General features: G+C 63.1%; 1 protein-coding gene across 1 annotated transcript; it reads right to left on the bottom strand.

Moving 5' to 3' along the window:
• Positions 1–99: 99 nt before the first annotated feature.
• ATP6V0D1 (ATPase H+ transporting V0 subunit d1) lies at positions 100–18,518 on the bottom strand. The gene is made up of 8 exons (XM_053271506.1): positions 18,214–18,518; positions 10,142–10,313; positions 6,799–6,977; positions 6,337–6,416; positions 4,428–4,505; positions 3,583–3,759; positions 2,532–2,609; positions 100–1,501 (listed from the first exon to the last, which is right to left on the bottom strand). Exons 1-8 carry the CDS (start codon positions 18,353–18,355, stop codon positions 1,340–1,342), a joined length of 1,068 nt encoding a protein of 355 aa, XP_053127481.1. The 5' UTR covers positions 18,356–18,518; the 3' UTR covers positions 100–1,339.
• Between the last annotated feature and the right edge of the window lie 565 nt (positions 18,519–19,083).

Genomic DNA, 19,083 nt, shown 5'->3' with positions numbered 1-19,083 from the left:
GCGGGCAGGAGCTGTTCTCCTGCTGGGCCAAGGAACGCAGACTCCGGCCGGGAGAGCAGGGCCGGGTTCCCCAAGAGGAGCAGGAGAAAGAGGCCAAGGTGGAGGGCGTGGGGGAGATCATTTATTATCACATCTGAAGAGGAAGATGACAGACAACCAGGCCCTTGCCACCCCCCACCCCACACACCCCTTGCCCACAAGAGCCTGGGCAGGCTGGACAGATGCACTTGGAATGGAAGGAGCCAGAGCTGCAGGGGGGGGGCAGTGGGCAGAGGTTGGTGGAACTCACAGCACTGTGGCCTGGGGAACCTTTTGCTCAACCAAGAGCGGCCCGTGTCAAAGAGGTGGCCCTCTGGGGGACAGCAGGCAGCTCCAAAGGAGGGGAAACAAGAAGATCCCTTCCAAAATCCCAGGAAGCGTCCACTGCCCCCAGGCCCTGCCCAGAAGCTTGCTAAATAACAACAAGACAGACCAAGATAAAACTGGGCTTGATTTTGGAACTCTCAGCACTCCGATGACCATCACCCAGGCTGAAAGCGGGGGGGGGGGGGACACCTCTGCATCCCAGCTCAGGGGCCAGGCAGGGCAGAGCGACTTCCACTTCCAGGGATGAGCCGGAAAGCAGCCGAAACCACGTCCGCCTTGTGTCACAAGCCCTTGCCTGGCACCTCCTTCGAGGAGCAGCTTTTCAATGGGGCCGCCTCTCTGGGGGCACTGACAGGGCAAGGGGCAGGCAAGGCCAGGGCCAAAGGAGCATCAACCAAGTGGCAAAGGGCCGACGCGAGGGGCACACCTGCACTGCACGCCCAAGTGTGCTGGCCCTTTCCTTGAGGAGCCTGCAAGAAGGGAAGTCCAGCAAGCGTCCTCTACAGGAGGCCGGCCGGCCGGCCAGCCAGCCCCCGCCCCCCCCCACTGGCATTCAGGGGGCTCCCTGGGGGAAGTGGCTTCAGCTTGCCACACAGCCATTGCCAGAGGGACAAGTCTTACGGAGATGGACGGATGCTCACGCATGCCACAGTCCCCGCCTGCCTGCCCGCCTGCCTGCCGAGGGCCGTGACGCTGTGCCGGATGGATGCCCGGCCAGGGCCATGCCGAGGGGCACCGTGCAGGCCAGGGATCCTTCCTCTGCAGCAGAGACTCCACTCGAGAGACACCGAACAGCTGTGGCTGCTCTACACAAACACACACACACACACGCACGTTACAACGCAGCGGCGGGGGGGGACCTTCCCAAGGCAGGCTCCCTCAGGCCCGCCCCCAAAGACACCGGAGCGAGGGAGAGAGAGGCTGGCTGGCGAGGAACCGCAAGGGATGCCTGCTGGCTGGAGTGCAGACACCCTCAGAAGATGGGGATGTAGTTGTCGATCTTGGCGCGGTGGCGCTGGGCGATGCACTCGGCGATCCAGACGATGTTGCGGCATTCCTGCTCCTTCAGCTTCACGAAAGCGTAGAAGACGCCGAAGTGGAACTGGTTCAGGAACGCCAGCTTGTTCAGCTTCACCTGTGCGGAGCAGACGTCCCGTGGGCCTGGCTGCACCCCCCCCACCCGCCCTCGGGGAGCGGCGGAAGCGTCTCAGCCCCCGTCCCAGAAGCGGGGAAGCCCCCTCTGGTTGAACGCCCCACACCTGTGTCCCGGAGGGGGAAGGCAGCCTCGGGGGCACCCCCTTGCCAGGACCCAGAGCACTCCCGGGGAAGCCCCATGAAGCCACGCTGCCACTCTCCCCCCTTCTCGCCTTGCGGGCAGCGTCCCCGAGGCAGAGGCCACGTGCAGCACCCCGCTTGGCCCCCGGGTCGGTGGCTCCACTGCGAGGGGGGGGGGGACGGTGGCCCCTGGGGCCCTGTGCAGTCCTCCCCCGCTGGAGGGAAGGCGTGGTGGTGGTGGTGGTGGTGGGGGGGGGACCCTGCACAGAGGCGCCAGGCCCCCGGGGCGGCCCATCTGGACAACACGGAGGCCTCTTCCCTGGGAGGCCTCGGTGGAGACCAGCCCCAGCAACACCCAGGCCTGGGAGCTCCGCAGGGCTCTCCTCCGGGCTGCAGCTGCCACGGCGGAGGCAGAGGGAGTCAGCAGTCCCTCCGCAGGGCCGCGTGGGGCGGGCAGCAGGGCCGAGCAAGCACACCCCCCACGCAGGAGTGGGCCCCACCTGCCAGACGCAGGGCCACTTGGGCTGGCCTCCCCCCACTCGGCTTCCAGCTCAGCCTGCAGAGACACCTCCTGGACGGGGCAAGTGCCCAGGGATGGGCAGAGCCCGAGGCACCTGCGTGGTGCCCCTTGCTGGCCCAACAGCTCTCCTCCCCCCGCCCCCGCAGCCAGGGCTGCCTGCCCCCCAGTTGCATGCCTGCAGTCTCAACCCAGCCCAGAGAAAAAAGGCCGCAAGCCAGGGAGGCTCAGTGGCCACTTCCGAGGAGCGGCTGGGGGCGGGGGAGGCGGCTGGGCTTCGAGGCAGGTGGCCTTCTGGGCCAACCTGGTGGCCATCTGCTGGCCAACCTCCGAGGGCAACTACCGCACCATCCCAGCGATCGGGGCTGCTCACCTCGTGCTCAAAGAACCGGTCCTCCAGGGTCTTGTCTCCAGGGTTGCTCCCAGCGCCTTCAAACAGCAGCTTATATTCCTGGAGGGGAAGAGCGGAGATGGCGCACCGCGCTCAGCCAGAGAGAGAGAGCCCTTGCCAGCCTCCCCGCAGGGCCCCCGGCTCCCAAGGGTGGAGGCAGCCACTGGGCAGCTCCTTTCCCTTCTCTCTCCCCGCTGACCATCGTCTGGCTCTTCCCCACAGTGGAGATGGAGGAGAGCAAGAGCGCAGCTGCAGACCAGGACAAATGGGGCGATTGCCCTCCCCGTATGGGGGGGCTTGCTCAGATACGCGCTTTGAAAAAGGGGGCACAGCAGAACAGCTGCTGAGGAGCTTCGCCAAAGCAACCCACTGAAAAGGTTTACCAAGCGGCACAAGCACAGGCTGGCTAGGGTGGGGGTCACCACTGCCAGCGATGCCAGCCCCCATGGGAACAGGGGAAGGCGCCTGCGTGACACTCTCACAGGGGGCACAGCAGTCCCTGCCCAGGCGAGAAGATGAAACGCCCCAAGAAACGCCCCTGGAATCAGTGCTCCCTCTAAGAGGGTTTCCCAGATGTTGTTGACGACAACTCCCAGAACCCCCAAGCAAAATCCATTGCCGCTGGAGTTGCAGTCAGCAACATCTGGGAATCCCTCTTAGAGGGGGCACCGCCTGGAAGTCCAAGAGCTTTGAGACGGGGCACCAGCAGGCTGGCGTCAGAAGAGCAGCCACCGGACACAGCATGCCGGGTGCTTGTTGCCGGAAACCCACCTCTCCCCTTGTTCAGAGGACCGGGAGGTGGGGAGTACCAAGACGGAGGAAGGTGCGGCCCCAGCCCCAATGCTCAGAAGCCCCCCACCCCACCACCGCTGAAGGCGGCGCCAGCCCAAGGCCATCAGCACTGCGAGCCCCGTGGGAGGGGAGGGAGCCGGGCCTCCTCCTCAGGGGGCTGCCCTGCAGTGGAGCCCCGTCCCCTCCCCCCACGACTGGCCGGAGGGTCCCAAACTATGGAGCAAGCCCTCCCCCCACTTACGGGGTAGTAGTCGGCCACCGCTTTGACCTGCTCGTAGTCATCGGCCCGGGCCAGCTGCGCCAGGCCCTCCGGGTAGAGCTTCCCACAGTGGGGGAAGAGCTTGGCCCGGTCCTCCTTGGAGAGCTCTGTGCCAAACGAGTTGATGGTGATGATGAAGGCTCTTCTGTCAGCCTCAAACTGCAGGGAGGGAGGAGAGGGCTGTCAAGGGCCGCCAGCCTGGAGAGCGGCACCTTTTCTTCAGACCTGGCAGGGTGTCGGGGCGGCTGTCCTCTTTCCTCCGCCAAGGGGCCGCAGTCCCAGGGCTGCCTTCATTCAGCAGGGCTCCAGGCGGGAGGCCCTGTGGCCGGGGGGGGGGGGGAGAAAGAGCCCTGCCCGAGCAGCATCCAAGAATTCTGGTCCATCCATGAATGACGGCTCCAGAAGATCAAGGCTGCCTTTGAGAGCCAGGGTCCTCCCGTGCTGATCAAGCACCGCCCCGACTACCATTTGGCCTGCTAAGCAAGGAAACGCAAGGACAGTGCAGAATCTGCTGGGGCCCTTCAGAAACAGTTTCCAGGCTACAGAAAAGAGTAGCGACAACTTTCTATGAGCTAGAAAAGGAATCCCAAACTCAAATATTCTCCCTGCTAGATTAAATAAAGCTGTTGATTATTATGTTCAGAGAATGCTCAAGGTGGCACTTTGGCAGACCTCCCAAAGAAAGGCAGAGAAGGCTTCCCTGAGCCTGGGAGTGGGACCTCCTGGGCAAACGGTGGCAAGCAGGACGCAGCCCCCCACCCCACCCCCGGAGGGGCTGCGCCAACCAGGCAAGGCGAGGGCAGGGCCTCCGTCCAAGCTCTGCCTACCTCCAAGATGGGGCACATGGCCTCTGCAGTGGTGCCACCCAGGGTCTTGCAGAACTTGTAGAAGGACTCCAGGTAGGCCTGGGGACACAAGACACCAGCATGAGCAGCATGGCAGGCCGCCAGCCCCCCCCCCCCCCCCGGGGGGAGGGGGAGCAGGTGACCAGAGCATCACGAGCCGCCGGGCAGGAGCTCCACCGAGGAAAGGGCCCCGCTGTGCTCCAGCCAGAGTCCCCTGCCTCCCGAGGGGGAGTCTGCAGAAGATGCTCCCGAAGGCAGGGGAGCAACGGAGCAGGCTGCCCCCGGAAGTGACGCCAAGAGGCCACAGTCAAGCAGGCCCCACGCCTGGGCAAGGCGCCAGCATGGGGCACGCTCAGGCCGGCCTCAGAAGGCCAGGCGGCCTCCTGCAGGACTGTGCAGCAGCCTGTGCCTGCGGGGGGGCGTCCGAGGCCGGCCTGCGCCCAGCACTTGCGCCCGCACAGCGAAGGAGGCGCCCGGGTGCCGCCGGGGACAGAGCCACTCCCTGCAGCCAGAGGGCCCCGCCTGCAGACTCAACCCCAGCACAGCCTTGGAAGGCCCAGCAGCCTCCGCTCGGCCCCCGGAGGAAAGGAGGAGGAGGAGGAGGAGGGAAGCCGGGCCATGCTTTGGGCCGCTTGCTTGGCACACCAGAGCAGAGCAGCCGAGGCAGCCGGGCAACGAGCCGTGCCTTCAAGCAACATCGGGAAAGGCCCCCATTTCGTCAGGCTCTGCAGCTCGTGACGGGGGGTTGTTTTAAACTGTTGGACAGAACGTAATGTTGTCGTTGCCGTTTGTGTTCGAGCCGGGAAGGCACCCAGAGATTGGTGTATGAGGCAGTAGAGACGCTCAGGAGACAAACACCAACAGGCGCGAGGCACAGCCCAGGGGGTTAGGGCTTCCCCTCCAAGCCAGCACTGCCCCTCGCCATGAGACCCGCAGGGGCGCGCCACCACCCTCTGCCAGACAAGGCAGGGTGCTAGCCATGCAGTGCCCCCCCCCACGCCAGCCCCCCAGGGCCAACAGAGCTGGGGCGAGCCAGGCGGTGGCAGCAGCCGCCCCCCCACCCCCCGCCAGCAAGAGCTGCAGCCGGCTGCCCCCCAGCGGTGCCACGAGGCTCCCTCCCCTCCCGCACCGCAGGCCGAGGCTCAACGCTGAGGATGCTCGGAGGGTCTGTGTGGCCACCTTTAAAGCCAGACACTCCCCATCTCCCCCCCCGCCCGCATGAAAAGGCCTAATTAGACAGAAGGCAGCTCTGAAGTGAACCTGGGGGGGGCAAGAAGAATAGCAGCCCCCCCTGCCCCCCCCCGTGGGGCCCACCCGGCATTCTGGCCAGCCGGGGCGCCTCCAGCCGACTTCTCGGCAGCCCACTGAGCCAGGGGCTCTTCTCAAGGGCGCCTCTGTGACTGGACACGCTCCGGACCCTCCTCCCTTGAGCCCGGTAACACCGCCCCGCCCCTCCCCCCCACACGCTGAGCCCAAGGCGGGGGGGGGGGGCCTCGCTGCTTCTCTCCCAGCCCACCACGTCCCGGGGCACTACGGCCTTTTGGGCAGCCCCAAATGCGGGGCGGCTTCCAGATGGCCAGAGAGGCCTCCAGCCGGGGTGGGCTTGCTCTCCGGCCCAGCCGGGCACTCCTCCTGACGGGACATGCCGGGCAACCCCACCGGAAGGAGGAGTTCTTCAGCAGGAGAGGCAGGCTGGGCCCCCAGGACCCGGGTGCTGGCCAGAAGCCCCTGCCCGATGTCCTGCCGTCTCCCCAGCGCCGTCCTCCGGGAGGAAGCACGGAGCGACTCAGAGGCAGGAGCCGGGGGGGGGGGGAGGCCCCCGGAGAGGGGCCCCAACCAGGCACAAGCCGTAGGCGGGGTGGCCACCGGCCCCCGCTCCCCAACGACCTACCTTGTACAGCGTGTTGCGGATAATTTCAATGTTCATCTCATCCAGGTCCTGCTCGGAGATGCAATCCTGGAAGAAGGCCGCTGGAGGACAAGGGGAGGCCTCAGCAGGGCTTCGGGGTCTCTCCGCCTACGCCAGGGCAGCGCAGCCACGGCCCGGCAGCTGCTTCTGGACTACGACTCCCATCACCCCCAGCCACAGTGGCTGTAGTCACGGATGATGGGAGTCCTAGTCCCGCATCTGCAGGCGGCTCTCCAGGACTCCCAAGCAGCCGGCCCATTCCAGCCCGAGCCTGCAGAGGCCACGCAGGGCTCCGCGTGGCCAGTCGGCTCGGGACGCCCAAGAGGACCTTCTGCAAGTTGCAGGCGGCCGCCAGTCTGGGCTCCCGGGCCCCTTGCAGCCCCCCCCCACCCCACCCCAGGGGAGGCCCCAGCCGGCCCCTCCCTCCCTCCCTCCCTCCCTCACCGAGGGGCGTGTCCACCAGGATGGCGCTGTACAGCTCCGCCGGGGTCTGAGCAATGTTGACGGCCTCCATCTGCTCAAAGCTTCCCAGGGGGTGGCACTTGGGGACCAGCTCGGCGATGGAGCGCTGGTGCAGCGTCCCCGTGATCAGCAGGATGACGTTGTCAATCATGTAGCTGTACCTGGAAGGAAGACGGCGAGGCGCTCAGACAGATGGACACACAACTTCCTCCTGCGCCCACAGGCCCCGCAAGGACTCTGCTACCGAGCATGCACAGTACGGGCGAGGGAGGCACACCTCAGCCCCCCTCTCCCCATGAAGTCCTCCCTGGGCCAGCAGGGCTGCGCTTCCGCCAAGCCTCTTCCGAGGGCTCACGGCAGGGCCCAGCTGGCCTCCGCAGTCTGCCATGTTCCCGCCAACCCTTCCCAGGGCGGGCATCCTGCTTTCTCCGGGCCAGCGTCCTGCCTTCCCAGGTGGCCAACCGGATGCCCAATTTGGAAGCCCACAAGCAGGGCCTGTTCAAGAGAGCGAAGCCAAGTCCTGCACTGCGGTAACCCAAAACCAAAGGCGCAGGGCCAGGATGGGGGAGTCCGGGTCTGGCAGCAAGACGCCGGAAAAGGCTCCCGGTGTCTGAGTGGACCATAAATGGAATGTGAGCCAGCAGTGTGCCGCAGCTGCTGAAAAAGCTAATGCACTCTTGAGCTGCAATAACCAAGTCATGGCTCCACTCTGCTCTGCGCGGCTCGCTTGGAATATTGTGTCAAGTTCCTGGCACTGGATTTTAAGGACATTCAAAACTGGGACAGGTTCAGGAGGAGGTCAGCATCTCCTCTAGGTGTCCTCTTTGCCTCTCAGCACCCAGCCTGCTTTCGTGAGCCTTCTTGTGGGAACCGGCTGCAACTGTGCAGAGGATTCCTCCTGGAGAGAGATGGCAGCGGCACAGTCTGCCCGACGCAGTGGTGGGCTCTGCTCCAGAGGTCCCCCCCCAGGGCTGGCAGGGGTCTCTCTCTCTCAAGTCCCGGGATGCGAGGAGACGGCCCTCTGAACCGGGCCCAGGGATCCCAGGGAACTCTCCCGTGAGTGACAGGAGGGGAGGAAAGCAAGAGTCAGACCAGCGCGTTCAGAAGCGGCAAGGCAAGAAGAACTCCTCCTCCCGGAGGCTGCTTTCTTCCGAGAACAAGCCCCTGATGTGAAGGCAGGGCGGGAGGGGAGGCCGGCCGGCCGGTTAGGGTTAGGGCCAGCACGCCAGCCCTCAAGCGCCAGCCCTCAAGCCACCCCCCACGGGCCAGATCCAGGAAGCGGCTTCAGTTCTGCAGGTACACTTAATACCTGCAGTGACGGACTCCAGCAAATCCCGTCAGCCCCTTGAATGGGCCGCAGTGCTGGCGGCCAGCACGCCCCTCTCCGAGCCGTTAGGGAAAGGGATGGGAAGGAAGAGGGACACCCCCCGGAACTGGCAAGCCGCGCTCTGCACAGAGAGCGCGTTGAGCCAGGCGGCCAACTGCCCAGGCTGCAGGGAGTTGGCAACGCTGCTGCCTGCCTGCGAAGACGAGCAGCAGGCGCAGAGGTGGGCTGGGCGGAAGAGCAGCCCTGAGCCGCTTTGCACCGCAACCCAGCTCCATCTGTGTGCGTCCTACGCGGCCGGCCGGCCCGCCACTCCCAAGAGGCCCTTGACGGTTCTTCTCTAGCGCTGCCTCCTGCCTCGGGGGGCGGCTGCAGAGTTTGGCTTTTGATTTATGGATGGCTTCTATGTTGTACCCTGCCCGGAAGCCTGACTGGCCAAAGGCGGCTGATGAGGCCCAAGAGTCCTCCCAGGATCTTCTGCTGGCCACAGAGGACGCTCCGGCCCCTGGCAGGGAGAGGAAGGAGGGGGCTTCACAGCCACCCCTTGGAGCAGGCACCTGCTGCAGGCCCACCACCACTGAGCGACACACCTTGCCGAGAGCAGCCGGGTGGGGGTCTGCCCACAGCGCTCCCCACACCCCGGCCCCTCAGGAGGCGCTGCCTCAGACCCTCAGCAGCAGCAGCCGCCGCCGCCCACCCAGAGGGCCCCGGAGGTCTCTGCTTCCCTCCCCGCAGAAGGGGCATCCCCCGTGAGCTGCTCTCCCCCACCCCCACCCCCAGCCTGCTCCCTCCGGGTCCAGAGACGGCACAGGCAGGAGGTCCTCCTCCTCCTCCTCCTCCTCCTCTTTCTCCCCCGCCAAGAGGAGCTGCTTCAGCGTGGGAGGCCCGTGTGTTCCCCATCTTCCCAGGAAGCTATAAAAAGCTGGACTGGAGCGAGGCCGGTTTTACGAGAGGGCTTCCAGGGCAAAGCCGCCATAAAAGCGGATTCCAAACACGGAAGGAGCCAGCAGCCGCTGCTGGCAATTAGGAGCCGGACTGATCAAGCTTGCGCCAGCACTCGCCCTGCCACGGCCCACGGCCTCTCTCCGCACCCAGGGGATTGGGGCCTTTGGCGGGTCAGCGGCAGAAGCCAGCCAGACGGCCGGCCGGCCACTACATTCTGCAGCCAGAGCCCCACCGGCCGGGCCCTGGGAAGGAGGGCAGCTCTGCAGCCAGGGGGGCCCATGCCGGCATCAGCCCTGCCAGGGCTCAGGGCTCCTCCTGACGCCCCTGGCTCCGAGCTGCCGAATCGGCCCTTCCTAAGGCCACTGGGAGTCTGGGCAAGGAGCGAGTGGAGGGCACAGCCATGTGGGAGTCCGGCGCTCTCTTCTTGCCGGCCCCCAGCAGAGCCGCTGGTGCTCAGGCCAAGCGGCCCAAGGCACTGGGCCCCTCAGCTCTCCCAAGTCCTCACAACGGAGGGAAGAGGCCCTCTCTGCACCCCAAAGGGGCTGCAGCCCTGGGGGCTTGGCAAGGCCTTGGCGGTCCAGACAGGGCTTGAGGGTCGCAGCCAGGAAGGGCCGCATCAGCCCTCCAGCAGCTGACCTCAGACCTCCCTCTCCCGGCTGAGAGGGCCCCCGAGAGAGGCAGAGTCCCTCTTCCCCCAACAGGCCTCTCTCCCTGCAGGCCAGCTTTTCAGGAAGTGCCATAAAGCCGCCCCCCCTGTGCCCCCCCCCGTGAAGAAGGTGCGCAAACAGCGACTGGCCACTCGGGCACAGAACAAGGGCCCTGTCGGGGGGGGGGGCGGGGAGAGGGAGAGCAGCTTGTCCTTCTCCGGGCCTCACAGTGTGAGACACCCCCAAGGGCACAGCGGAGCCCGGCTGGCCCTTTCTGGCCAAGGCCGCATGCTCTGGGGTGGGGTCAGCCCCAGTGGCAGACAGCCAGGTATAGCCGGACCGGCCGGCCCAATGGGAACCCCCGTGCGTCTGTCACTGCAGCCGCGGCCGGAAGGCAGCCTCCACTTACGTGATGAAGTCCAGGAAGCTGGCCAAGGGCTCGTAGGCGTGGTTGCGCATGTGGCGGAACTCCACCACCATCTTCTCCTTCAGCTTGTCATCAATGACGGACACTGTGAGGGGGGACGCTTCGTTCGCCAGGAAGTTCCCATAGTCGGTGCTCTGGAGATGGAGCTTCAGATCTGCAACGGGAGGGCAAGATTCAGAACAGAACGAGCTCTCAGGGAACCAGGATGGAGGGCTGGCTGAGCAGGCCCCACTGCCCACCGGGGGGGGGGGGTCCCAGGAGGGTCACAGAGCACCACCTGCTGGGAGGAGCGAGGCTGTTCTGCTCGTCTGGCTCATGGATGCTGCCGAGAGCACCCCCAGGGATGCCCAAAGGCCAGCCAGGTCCGTCTTTGGTCCCAGAAAGAAGCAAGAGGCACCCAGTGGCAGAGGCCAATGGATCGAGCCCTTTGTAGCCTCTTGCAAAGCCTGGCAGAGGCTGCTCCTTTGCAGAGATGCAGGGTGACCAGTAGCCTCGGAGGCTCTTGAGTAGCACGTTTGGATGGGAGAGAGAAGGCGGGAGGCAAGCACTTAAAATCTGCCACGCAGCAGTTGGGCCCAGGAGAGGCAAGCCCCGCTAGTCCAGCCAGGGGGCTGCCCCAGAGAAGAACCGTCAAGAGATGGGATTCAGGAGGACGACCAAAATAACCAAAGAAGGGGTCATTGTTGGTGGTTGCTTTTTAAGGAGAAAAGGCTGTCAGGATCAAAAGGGAGAAAAGGGCAGGAGGGAGAGGAAAGGGACTCGGCGGGGGGGGGGGGGGAGGAAAAACGGAGGTAGGCCTCTAAAAGGCGAGAGATTCCCCCAAGACGGCATGGCCATCTCGGCAGCAGAGGTCCTGCCTCTGGAGTGATCAGAGAGGAGAGAACGGCCACTGGAGAGCTGGATGACTGAACCCCTTGGGGCCAAACCTCCTCGCATCATCAGCCCCCGCGTGCCGGCTTTTTCTGGTATAAACAGCACGCAGGAGGGCAGAATTTAAACCTAGACAGGTTGGGGGGGGGGCTTTAATCCCATCATCTGCCACTGGAGCCCCAGTCCAGGTCACATCCCCCAATGTACCATTTTCACTGGGAAACTGCCAGAATGCGAGGGCTGGCTAGCCCCATGTTGGTCGGGCCTGTCTGAATTGGGGACCACTTTGTGCGTTTAAAGCAGATTGCTGGCCAAACCTGAACCCAGACTTCAAAACTGGGTCAAGAGGTTTTTTCAGTGACCCAAAACTGAGCCTACCTTGCCATCTTTTGGCTGCCTTGAACCTGAACCAAACTCCGGGGTGTGAACTGGGGCAGCTGGTTGCAAAGAAGTGGCTCAAGAGGCAGCTGTTTTCCATGGCAGAATCAACATTTTATTCCCTGTTTTTAATCCTGTTGTATTTTGTTAGTAAATCTTTTTTTAAAACCAGAGATAAACAGTTTAAAATAGTAACTTGATGTAAGCATGTTTATCTCCATATTCACAACATAGTCACATTGCAATTCCATGGGGAAAGTGTCTCAACTATTCTGCATGAAACTGACCTAAACCTGTTCAAGGCATCTGAAAGGGTCGCCAAACCTCTTGTCAAAGTTAGTGTCTGAACTGGAATGTTAAAATTATAGGTGGATTAACCTGAATCTGAACGGAACTAAAAAGTTTAACGGTTCAACTCCTGTTCATCCAAGAGACATTCCGTTCCGGTGAAGTTCTGGTCCACTTTGGGCTCGAGTCCCGGGTTCAAGGGGGAAAGCCCCCCCCCCCCGTGTCAGTGGTGCGCTTTTAGGAGCTGCTGATCTCACACCCCACACGCTTTGCTAAGGAAGCAGAGATTCGGCACTCTCGGGTGCTGGAGGTTCAGGGCCTCCCTCGCCTTCCCAATCATCAGCAAGCCCTGGCAGATCAGTTGGGCGGGCCGGGCTGCTTTGCCTCCGAATGCCACTCGCTCGCCTTCCTCCCCAGCTGCTGGGCCACTGGGTCACTTTGCCCCTTTCAGAGCTCTCTCCTCCTCCTCCGCACTCACAGGCGAAGCACAGCCAGGTCTCTGAGCCTTCCCAGCCTCTCCCCAGGCCTGCCGTTCTCCTGCCAAGCGGACTGTGCTCTCTCTCTCTCTCTCTCTCACACACTGTCCTGGCAGAAGCCTCGATGCTCCGAAGGCTCTCCTCCCAAGGCGAGGCCCTTTGGGCTCCAACTCCGCGGATCCCTACGGATCACAGGCCAACCCGGCCCTCGCTCCTGCAAATGCTCCTGCAAATGCCTCTCGCAGCAGCACCCACCCCCATGCGTGCGGGGGGTGGGGGTCCTCCTCGTGCTTCTGCGGGTTCATTGGGCAAACAGCCTCCTGGGGAGTCAGGGGTGCAGGGAGGGGAAGAGGGACAAGACAGATGAGCAGAGGCTGAACGGAACCAGATGGGGAACGCTGTCCAACTCCTCCTCCTCCGTTTCTTGGAATCTGAAGTTCAAGGACTCCTCGTCTCCAGGACACAACAAGGAGTTGTATAATCACCTCCCAGAGTTTGGTGGCAGCGGGGGGGGGGATTACACCCAAGGTCAGGAGGAGCAGCCAATAGGGCTGGAGGGGGAAATGGGGGCAGCCACAAGCAAGCCAACCAATCCCTGGAGGCTAACTGACCCATGGCAGCCTCCCCACACCGGACACACACAGCGCACTCAGCCCCTGGAGGCAGAGAGGCCTGGGTACCCAAGACACCCTTCTGCCACAAAGCCCGGGTCCAGCCAGCCCCTCTCTCCCTGGCTCGGGGTGGGGGGGATGCACCACCTGCCTGCTCTACAGAGACCAGGCCCACAGACCGCTGCAGCCTTCAGGCTGGCTGGCCTGCTCTCCTTTCTCCATCCTCCTGGATGCTGCCAAGGGAGCAGAGCAGCCCTTCATGGCAGCAGCACCATTGGCCGTCTTCCGAAAGGGAGCCACGGGGCCCAGAAGGCGACTCGCAGGCCGAGGCCCCCCAGCTGCTGCTCAGAGCGGCTGGGCTCCTTGGCCTTTCCTGCCTCCCGCTGGGAAGACAATCCTCGCCGACGGCCTGGGTGGCTCAGGGGCCCCCTTGCTCGACCCTGGCTCACTTCTTCGGTGGGATCCTCGGAAGGACGGGCAGGGTGTGCAGCGGACCTCTGGCCAGCCCAGTGCTGACGCAAGGCGCCCCGCTGCGGTGGTTACCAAGCAAGCGCCCACCGGCCACGTCCAGCTGACCCTGGCCTTGGAGCATCCCGCTGCAAGAGGGAACCATCTCCTCCAGAGAGACCTGCCTGGAGACGGCGGCGGCTCCAGACATTACGGTGCGCCAGCATTTCCCTAGGTGGAGCCACCTACGAGGCAGCCCTTTGGAACCGCGGGAGCCCAACAATACCTGCAGCTGAATGGACTCCGGAGAGCCACGGAGACAGGCCCAAGGGGTGCCCTGCCACAGGACGCTGCTCCCTCCCCGTCTCCCCTCCTGAGCAGCACCGGCTGCCTCTGGCCGCCTGCATCACCCGCCTGGGCAAGTGGGCTTCCACTGGGGCAGGAGGGAATTCGGGGGGGGGTCTCCTCGGCACGGAGCCCCCAGGAGGACTGGCCTGGCCACCCTGAGCCATGGGCAGGCCCCACCACCGCCACGCCTCTCGTCCTGGCTCCAGAATGGAGGGGCCGGCTGCAGCAGGAGAGAAACCTGGACTCTCTTGCCGGATGCAGGTTAGGGGTGTGCAAGGAGGGGAGATGTTCCTGGCCCCCACACCCACTTCCACGTCGTAAGAGATGCAGCAGCACACAGACGCAGAAGGGTCCAGCTCTGGATTCTGTAGACGGGCCCCGGCTGCACTCCCTAACGGCAAGCCCAGCCCAGTCGGCAAGGCGGGGCGCCCGAGTGGCCAGGCACCCCCCCCCCCGGCCCCAGCCTGGCATCAGGAGAGCAGAGCTGCACCCCAGAGGTCGACCACCCCTCCACTCGCTTGGAGCTGCTGCGGCAGCCCTTCACGCCTCCTCTTTGTCCCGAGGCTGACTGGCTGCAGACTGGCTGGTTCCCAGGCAGAAGGCCACTCTGCAGTGGGCCAAGAGCAGGGGCAGGCCAGGCACCCGCCCCCCGCCCCAGGGGCCAGGCCTCATCCCTGGGTTTCCTAATGGCGGAAGCGCAACTGATCCAACGGGAAACTTCCTTCCGTGGCTTCAAAGGCGCCTTTTAAAACCAACAATCCCCGCCCCAAAGAGCGGGAAGCAACCCCAGCAGGGCTCCGTCCCATCAGGGCCCCTCAAGCTGGCCTCAGAGCTCTGGGGTCGGACCACAGCAGAGAAGACCTTTCCTACCCCGCTGCTCCGCACCAGCAGATTCAGGCCCAACAACGGAAGCTCGCAAACATCCACTGCTTGGGTTCTGGGCAGGCAGGAACGGAGGCCTCCAACGGGACGAAGAGTCCGGCCACCACAACGGGACCTGTCAGCCCAGAGGGCGAAGGAGCCGCAGGGCCGAGGGGGCCACCTGGCGACAGCAGTAGGGGAGTGCTGGCTGGCGATTCGGGCAAGAGGAGCCCGGCAGCACTGCAGGGAGGGGCCGCCCTCTACCCAAGCCCAGCACAGCCGCTGATGCACACACTGCCCAGCCCAGCCCAGCCCAGCCCAGCCGGGCCAGCCAAGTTGCCACCTTTGGTCCCTTCCAGCCCATCTCCTAGCAACGCAGAGAGGACGGATGTGCCCATTCTGCCTCCTGTTACTGCTGGAAAGCATCCTATTTACCCAGAGACCACCCCGCAAAGCCGCTCATGCATTCCACTCTCCTTCCCACCATCAGCAAGAGAAGGCAAACTTCTCTCTCTCTCTCTCTGACTTTGAAAAAGGGAAGTGAAAGCCTTTCCCTCAAGACGGCCCCTAGCACGGCAGGCAACTTGGTAGGATGCATCGTTCCTCAGAAGTCAATAGAACTGACTTCCAAGGAAGCCCAACTAGAACTGCAGCCGGTAGTGATGGCAAGGATTTGAGGGAGGACTAGGCCTCACTTGGAGCAATTGCTGGGAGGAACTTGGGCCTTTCCTCCTAAGGGGGAAAGCCCAGGAAAATCAAATCAGAATGACCAATCCAGAGTGCTGAACTACACTCACAGCCATCAGCAGCAGAAGAGAAAGCTTGGTTCTGTGTGTGTGTTTGTTCCGTCCCTAGAGTGGCCTGAGGAAGCAGCTGGCTGAGAAGCTGCTGGGGAAATGGGAAGGCCACAGCCTGGGGGCTGGAGACAACAGGAAGGTCCCTGCCTGCGAGTAATAAGAGAGCAACCAGTTCAGTTAGAGGCGTGAGGGAAGTCATTTTCCTCTATTGTATTGCTTGAATCCACGTTGCCTGGTTAATGAAAACCTCTCTCTTACAATCTGCTCTATGAAAAGACAGTTGTCCTTATGTCTACCTATTTCTTTTAAATGTGATGATAAACCCTTGTCGGTGAAGTGTGCTACTCTTCATTTTGGGTCTGCCTTCGTCACACGCCTCTGGAGGCCTTCTTGGGAGGTTTTTGCCACTTTATCCCCACCCAAGAAATCTTATGTGGAAAGAGTGGTATGTCCCACATCAAAATAAAGTGGATGGCGGCAGCCTACTGTGAATCCCTTACAGTCAGGGATTCACCCCAGTGAACTCCCCACCCGGCTTCTGGCTCTGGTAAGAGCAATGGGAGGAGAGCTGGTGTGGTGGCAGCAAGCATGACTTGTCCCCTTAGCTAAGCAGGGTCGGCCCTGGTTGCATATGAATGGGAGACTTCATGTGTGAACACTGTAAGATATGGGGATGAAGCTGCTCTGGGGAGAGCATCTAGGTTCCAAGTTCCTTCCAGGGCAGCATCTCCAAGATAGGGCTGAGAGGGACTCCTGCCTGCAACCTTGGAGAAGCCGCTGCCAGTCTGTGAAGACAATACTGGGCTAGATGGACCCAGGGTCTGACTCAGTCTGTGGCAGCTTCCTCTGTTCCTAATGACACAGCCAAAGGCAGTTCAGTGCTTTTTATTTGATGCGTTGCATCCCTAGCCCTGTTCCCTCTTCCTTCAGGGAGGCGGGGGTGGTGCCTGTGGTGCTGCCACCCTTTGGGCCTCACAACAGGGTGCGGGTGGTTAGAATGAGTGGCTGGCCCAAGGCCACCCAGCGGACGTCATGGCTGAGCAAGGATTCGGACAGGGGTCTCTCCAGCCATTACTGCCCAGAGTCTTCGGAGTGGGCGGTATATTAAATGTTTCTAATAAAAATTAAATAAATAACTAAATTACACCACTCCGCATGGCAGGGTGGGTGTCGGCCAGTCTTTAGAGACTCTGCAACCACATTTCACACGGAAGACCTAGAAGGCCCATTAGGAACCCTTTCTCACATTACACACTGGAATAGGCAGGTAACTGCTTTATGTACTACCACGACCACTACGAATGCTTACAGTGACTCGCTAGGATCTCTCTTTTTTGTATATGCTACTATTACTTCAGGAGTTTGACTTCTGTTATTTTTTCAGAAGATCAGCCATTTGCTCAGCAGGGGGCTGAGAAGCCAGCGCAGTGGCAAAGGCAAGCCTTGGGCGCCCCCCCAGCACGCTCCCGCCCCCCCCCGGCCAGTTCTGAGACGCCATGGGGGTTCCTCCCTGGCTTGTAAAGTCACTTCCATTCAAAGATGCAAGCTCAGAGATCGCTTTCCTTGCAACAGTCAGAATGGCGAAGCTTCAGGCTGCTGGTCTAAGGGTGCTACTCTCACTCTCTGTCCCTCAAGACGAACCTCCTCTCAGTGCTCAGAGTTTATCCTGGGCATCTTACGGTAGTATTCGGAGCCATGACTGCAGAGGGAATCCTTCAGAGATAGGAGCTGGCGTCAGGAAGCGCCCCAGTGGGCCCCCAGCGCTGGGACATCAACACAGCCATCCCTCTGTCCTCACTACACTCACAGCAAGCCAAGCCATTGTCTCCTGACCCTAAACACAGGCCAGGGCACAGGAAGCGCTGCCCAAATGAGTGGGGTGGGGTGGGGTGGGGGGGAGCGTCACTCAGCAAAAGAGCCCGAGTCAGGATGCAGCACACAGCTCAGAAGAGCACAAGCGGCCGCTGCTCTCTGGGCACTGGCTTCCTGACTGCAAAGAGTGGCAATCCCCTGGCTACTCACAGGCGGAGGAGCAGCTGCTCCAAGAAAAGCCAGGCCTTGGCAACCTTTGTGCTTGGGAGCGTCTAGCTCCTCCAAGGGGTGGGCCAGGCAGATCAGTCTCCCCCAGAGTGGAGCCCCTCACCTCTCCCCAGGGCTGGGGATCAAAAACAGAACACCCCACCCAGCCCTAGACGCCAGCAAGAGCCGTTAGATCTAGATGCAGGGGCCATCTGCCCAGGAGGGTTAGGGTGCTGGCGCGAGGAGGAGGAGGAGGAGGAGGAGGAGGGCGGCGCCTGCTGCAGATGGAAGGCCAAGGCCCCTTGGAGGGGCAGCAGCAGCAGCGGGACTCAAGGGGGATCTCAACCCGCCCCCCCCCCAGCCTCCCTGCAGGGCAGACGGGCAACCTGGCCGTGTTCTGCTGGGCCGGAGGGGCTGGAGCGCAGGCACTCCCCAAGGGACGGCGACTGGCAGCAGGCCATCTCCAGGCAGGCAGGCCGGCCGAGTTCGACCTAGGCGGGCAGGGGGGCAACGCCAGGCCCAAGGACCCCCCGCCCCCCCGGCCCAGCTGCAGTCCGGCCAGCCTTCGCAGCCCAGCGGCCGCAGCAGGCAGCAAGTGGCGGGCAGAGGAATCCCATCTCCTCCCGCACACCACACAACCACAACACAACACAACACAACACAACACAACACAACACAACACAACACAACACAACACAACACAACACAGTGGCCACACACACACACACACACACACCCCCGCCAGGAGGGCAGCCCGGCCAGAGGCGGCGGCAGCAGGCGGGCAGGAGAGGCCCAAGCCCAGAGCGCGGCCTCGGCATTTCCTCGGGGCGGGGGGAGAGGAGGGGGGGCGCCCCCTGCCTGCCTGCCTGCGCCTTGGCCCGGCGGGGGAGGCGGAGGGCAGCGTCGCTCGGCCTCCCCCTCTCCCTCGGGGTAGACTGCTGCGGGCGGGGGAGGCTCACCTTCCAGGCTCTCGCACTGGACCAGGTTCAGGTAGTCCGCCTGGCTGAGGACGCCGGCCTTGAAGCCCCGCACCAGCCCCTCCAGGTAGCCGCTGTCCACGTTGAAGTGGAGCTCCGGGAACTGGGAGAGCAGCAGCGGCATCGCGGCGGGCGAGGAGGAGGAGGAGGACGCGGCGAGGAGGAAGGCCGAGCAGCTGTCGCCGGATTAGGATGGCACGTGACCACCACCCGTCACGTGACGCTTCGGGGCAAAGGGGCTTCGCGCCTGCGCGCCTGCGCAGCCGGCCTCCCCCTGCCGGAGGCTGCCACTCAGGGCGCTTCCCACGCGAAGGGCGACCTCTCGGGCCTCTGCTGCTTCTCTCCAGCCACGAAGCCCTCTGAGATCCCCGCGCCCAGCAGCCGCCGCCTCCTCTCCTCAAGGTAGAACGAAAGAAAAATGACGCCGAGTGGAGGCGACTCGGAAAGGTCCCCGTAAGCTCAGGGCCGTCAGTCTTCCTTAGTCTATGGCTGGGTTCGGGAAGTATAGAGGCAGCTCCCAGCTCGGCACGGCGAAGGCGCCCCCTCGTGGCCGCAGTGCTCTTGCCAGCCGGGAGGAGGCGTTGGTCAACCTTTGGTCCTCCAGCGGTGGTTAGACTACAACTCCCATCATCCTTAGCCCTGAAAGCCCCTCATATATCCACAAACCATAAGTGGAACAATCGTCTCTGGCTGATCTATGCCTGGATTGTGCCCCACAGTTCTTAATAGCGGGGCTCGCTTGCCTCCGGGGCTGCCAGGATCGTCTCTGGGAAGAGCAGAAGGTTCCCAGTTCCCTCCCTGGCAGCATCTCCAAGAGAGATGATTCCTGCCTGCCACCTTGGAGAAGCCGCT

Source organism: Hemicordylus capensis, chromosome 9 (genome assembly GCF_027244095.1).
Source record: "Hemicordylus capensis ecotype Gifberg chromosome 9, rHemCap1.1.pri, whole genome shotgun sequence".
Lineage (NCBI taxonomy): Eukaryota > Metazoa > Chordata > Lepidosauria > Squamata > Cordylidae > Hemicordylus > Hemicordylus capensis.
This window is presented reverse-complemented; position numbering and strand designations above follow the sequence as displayed.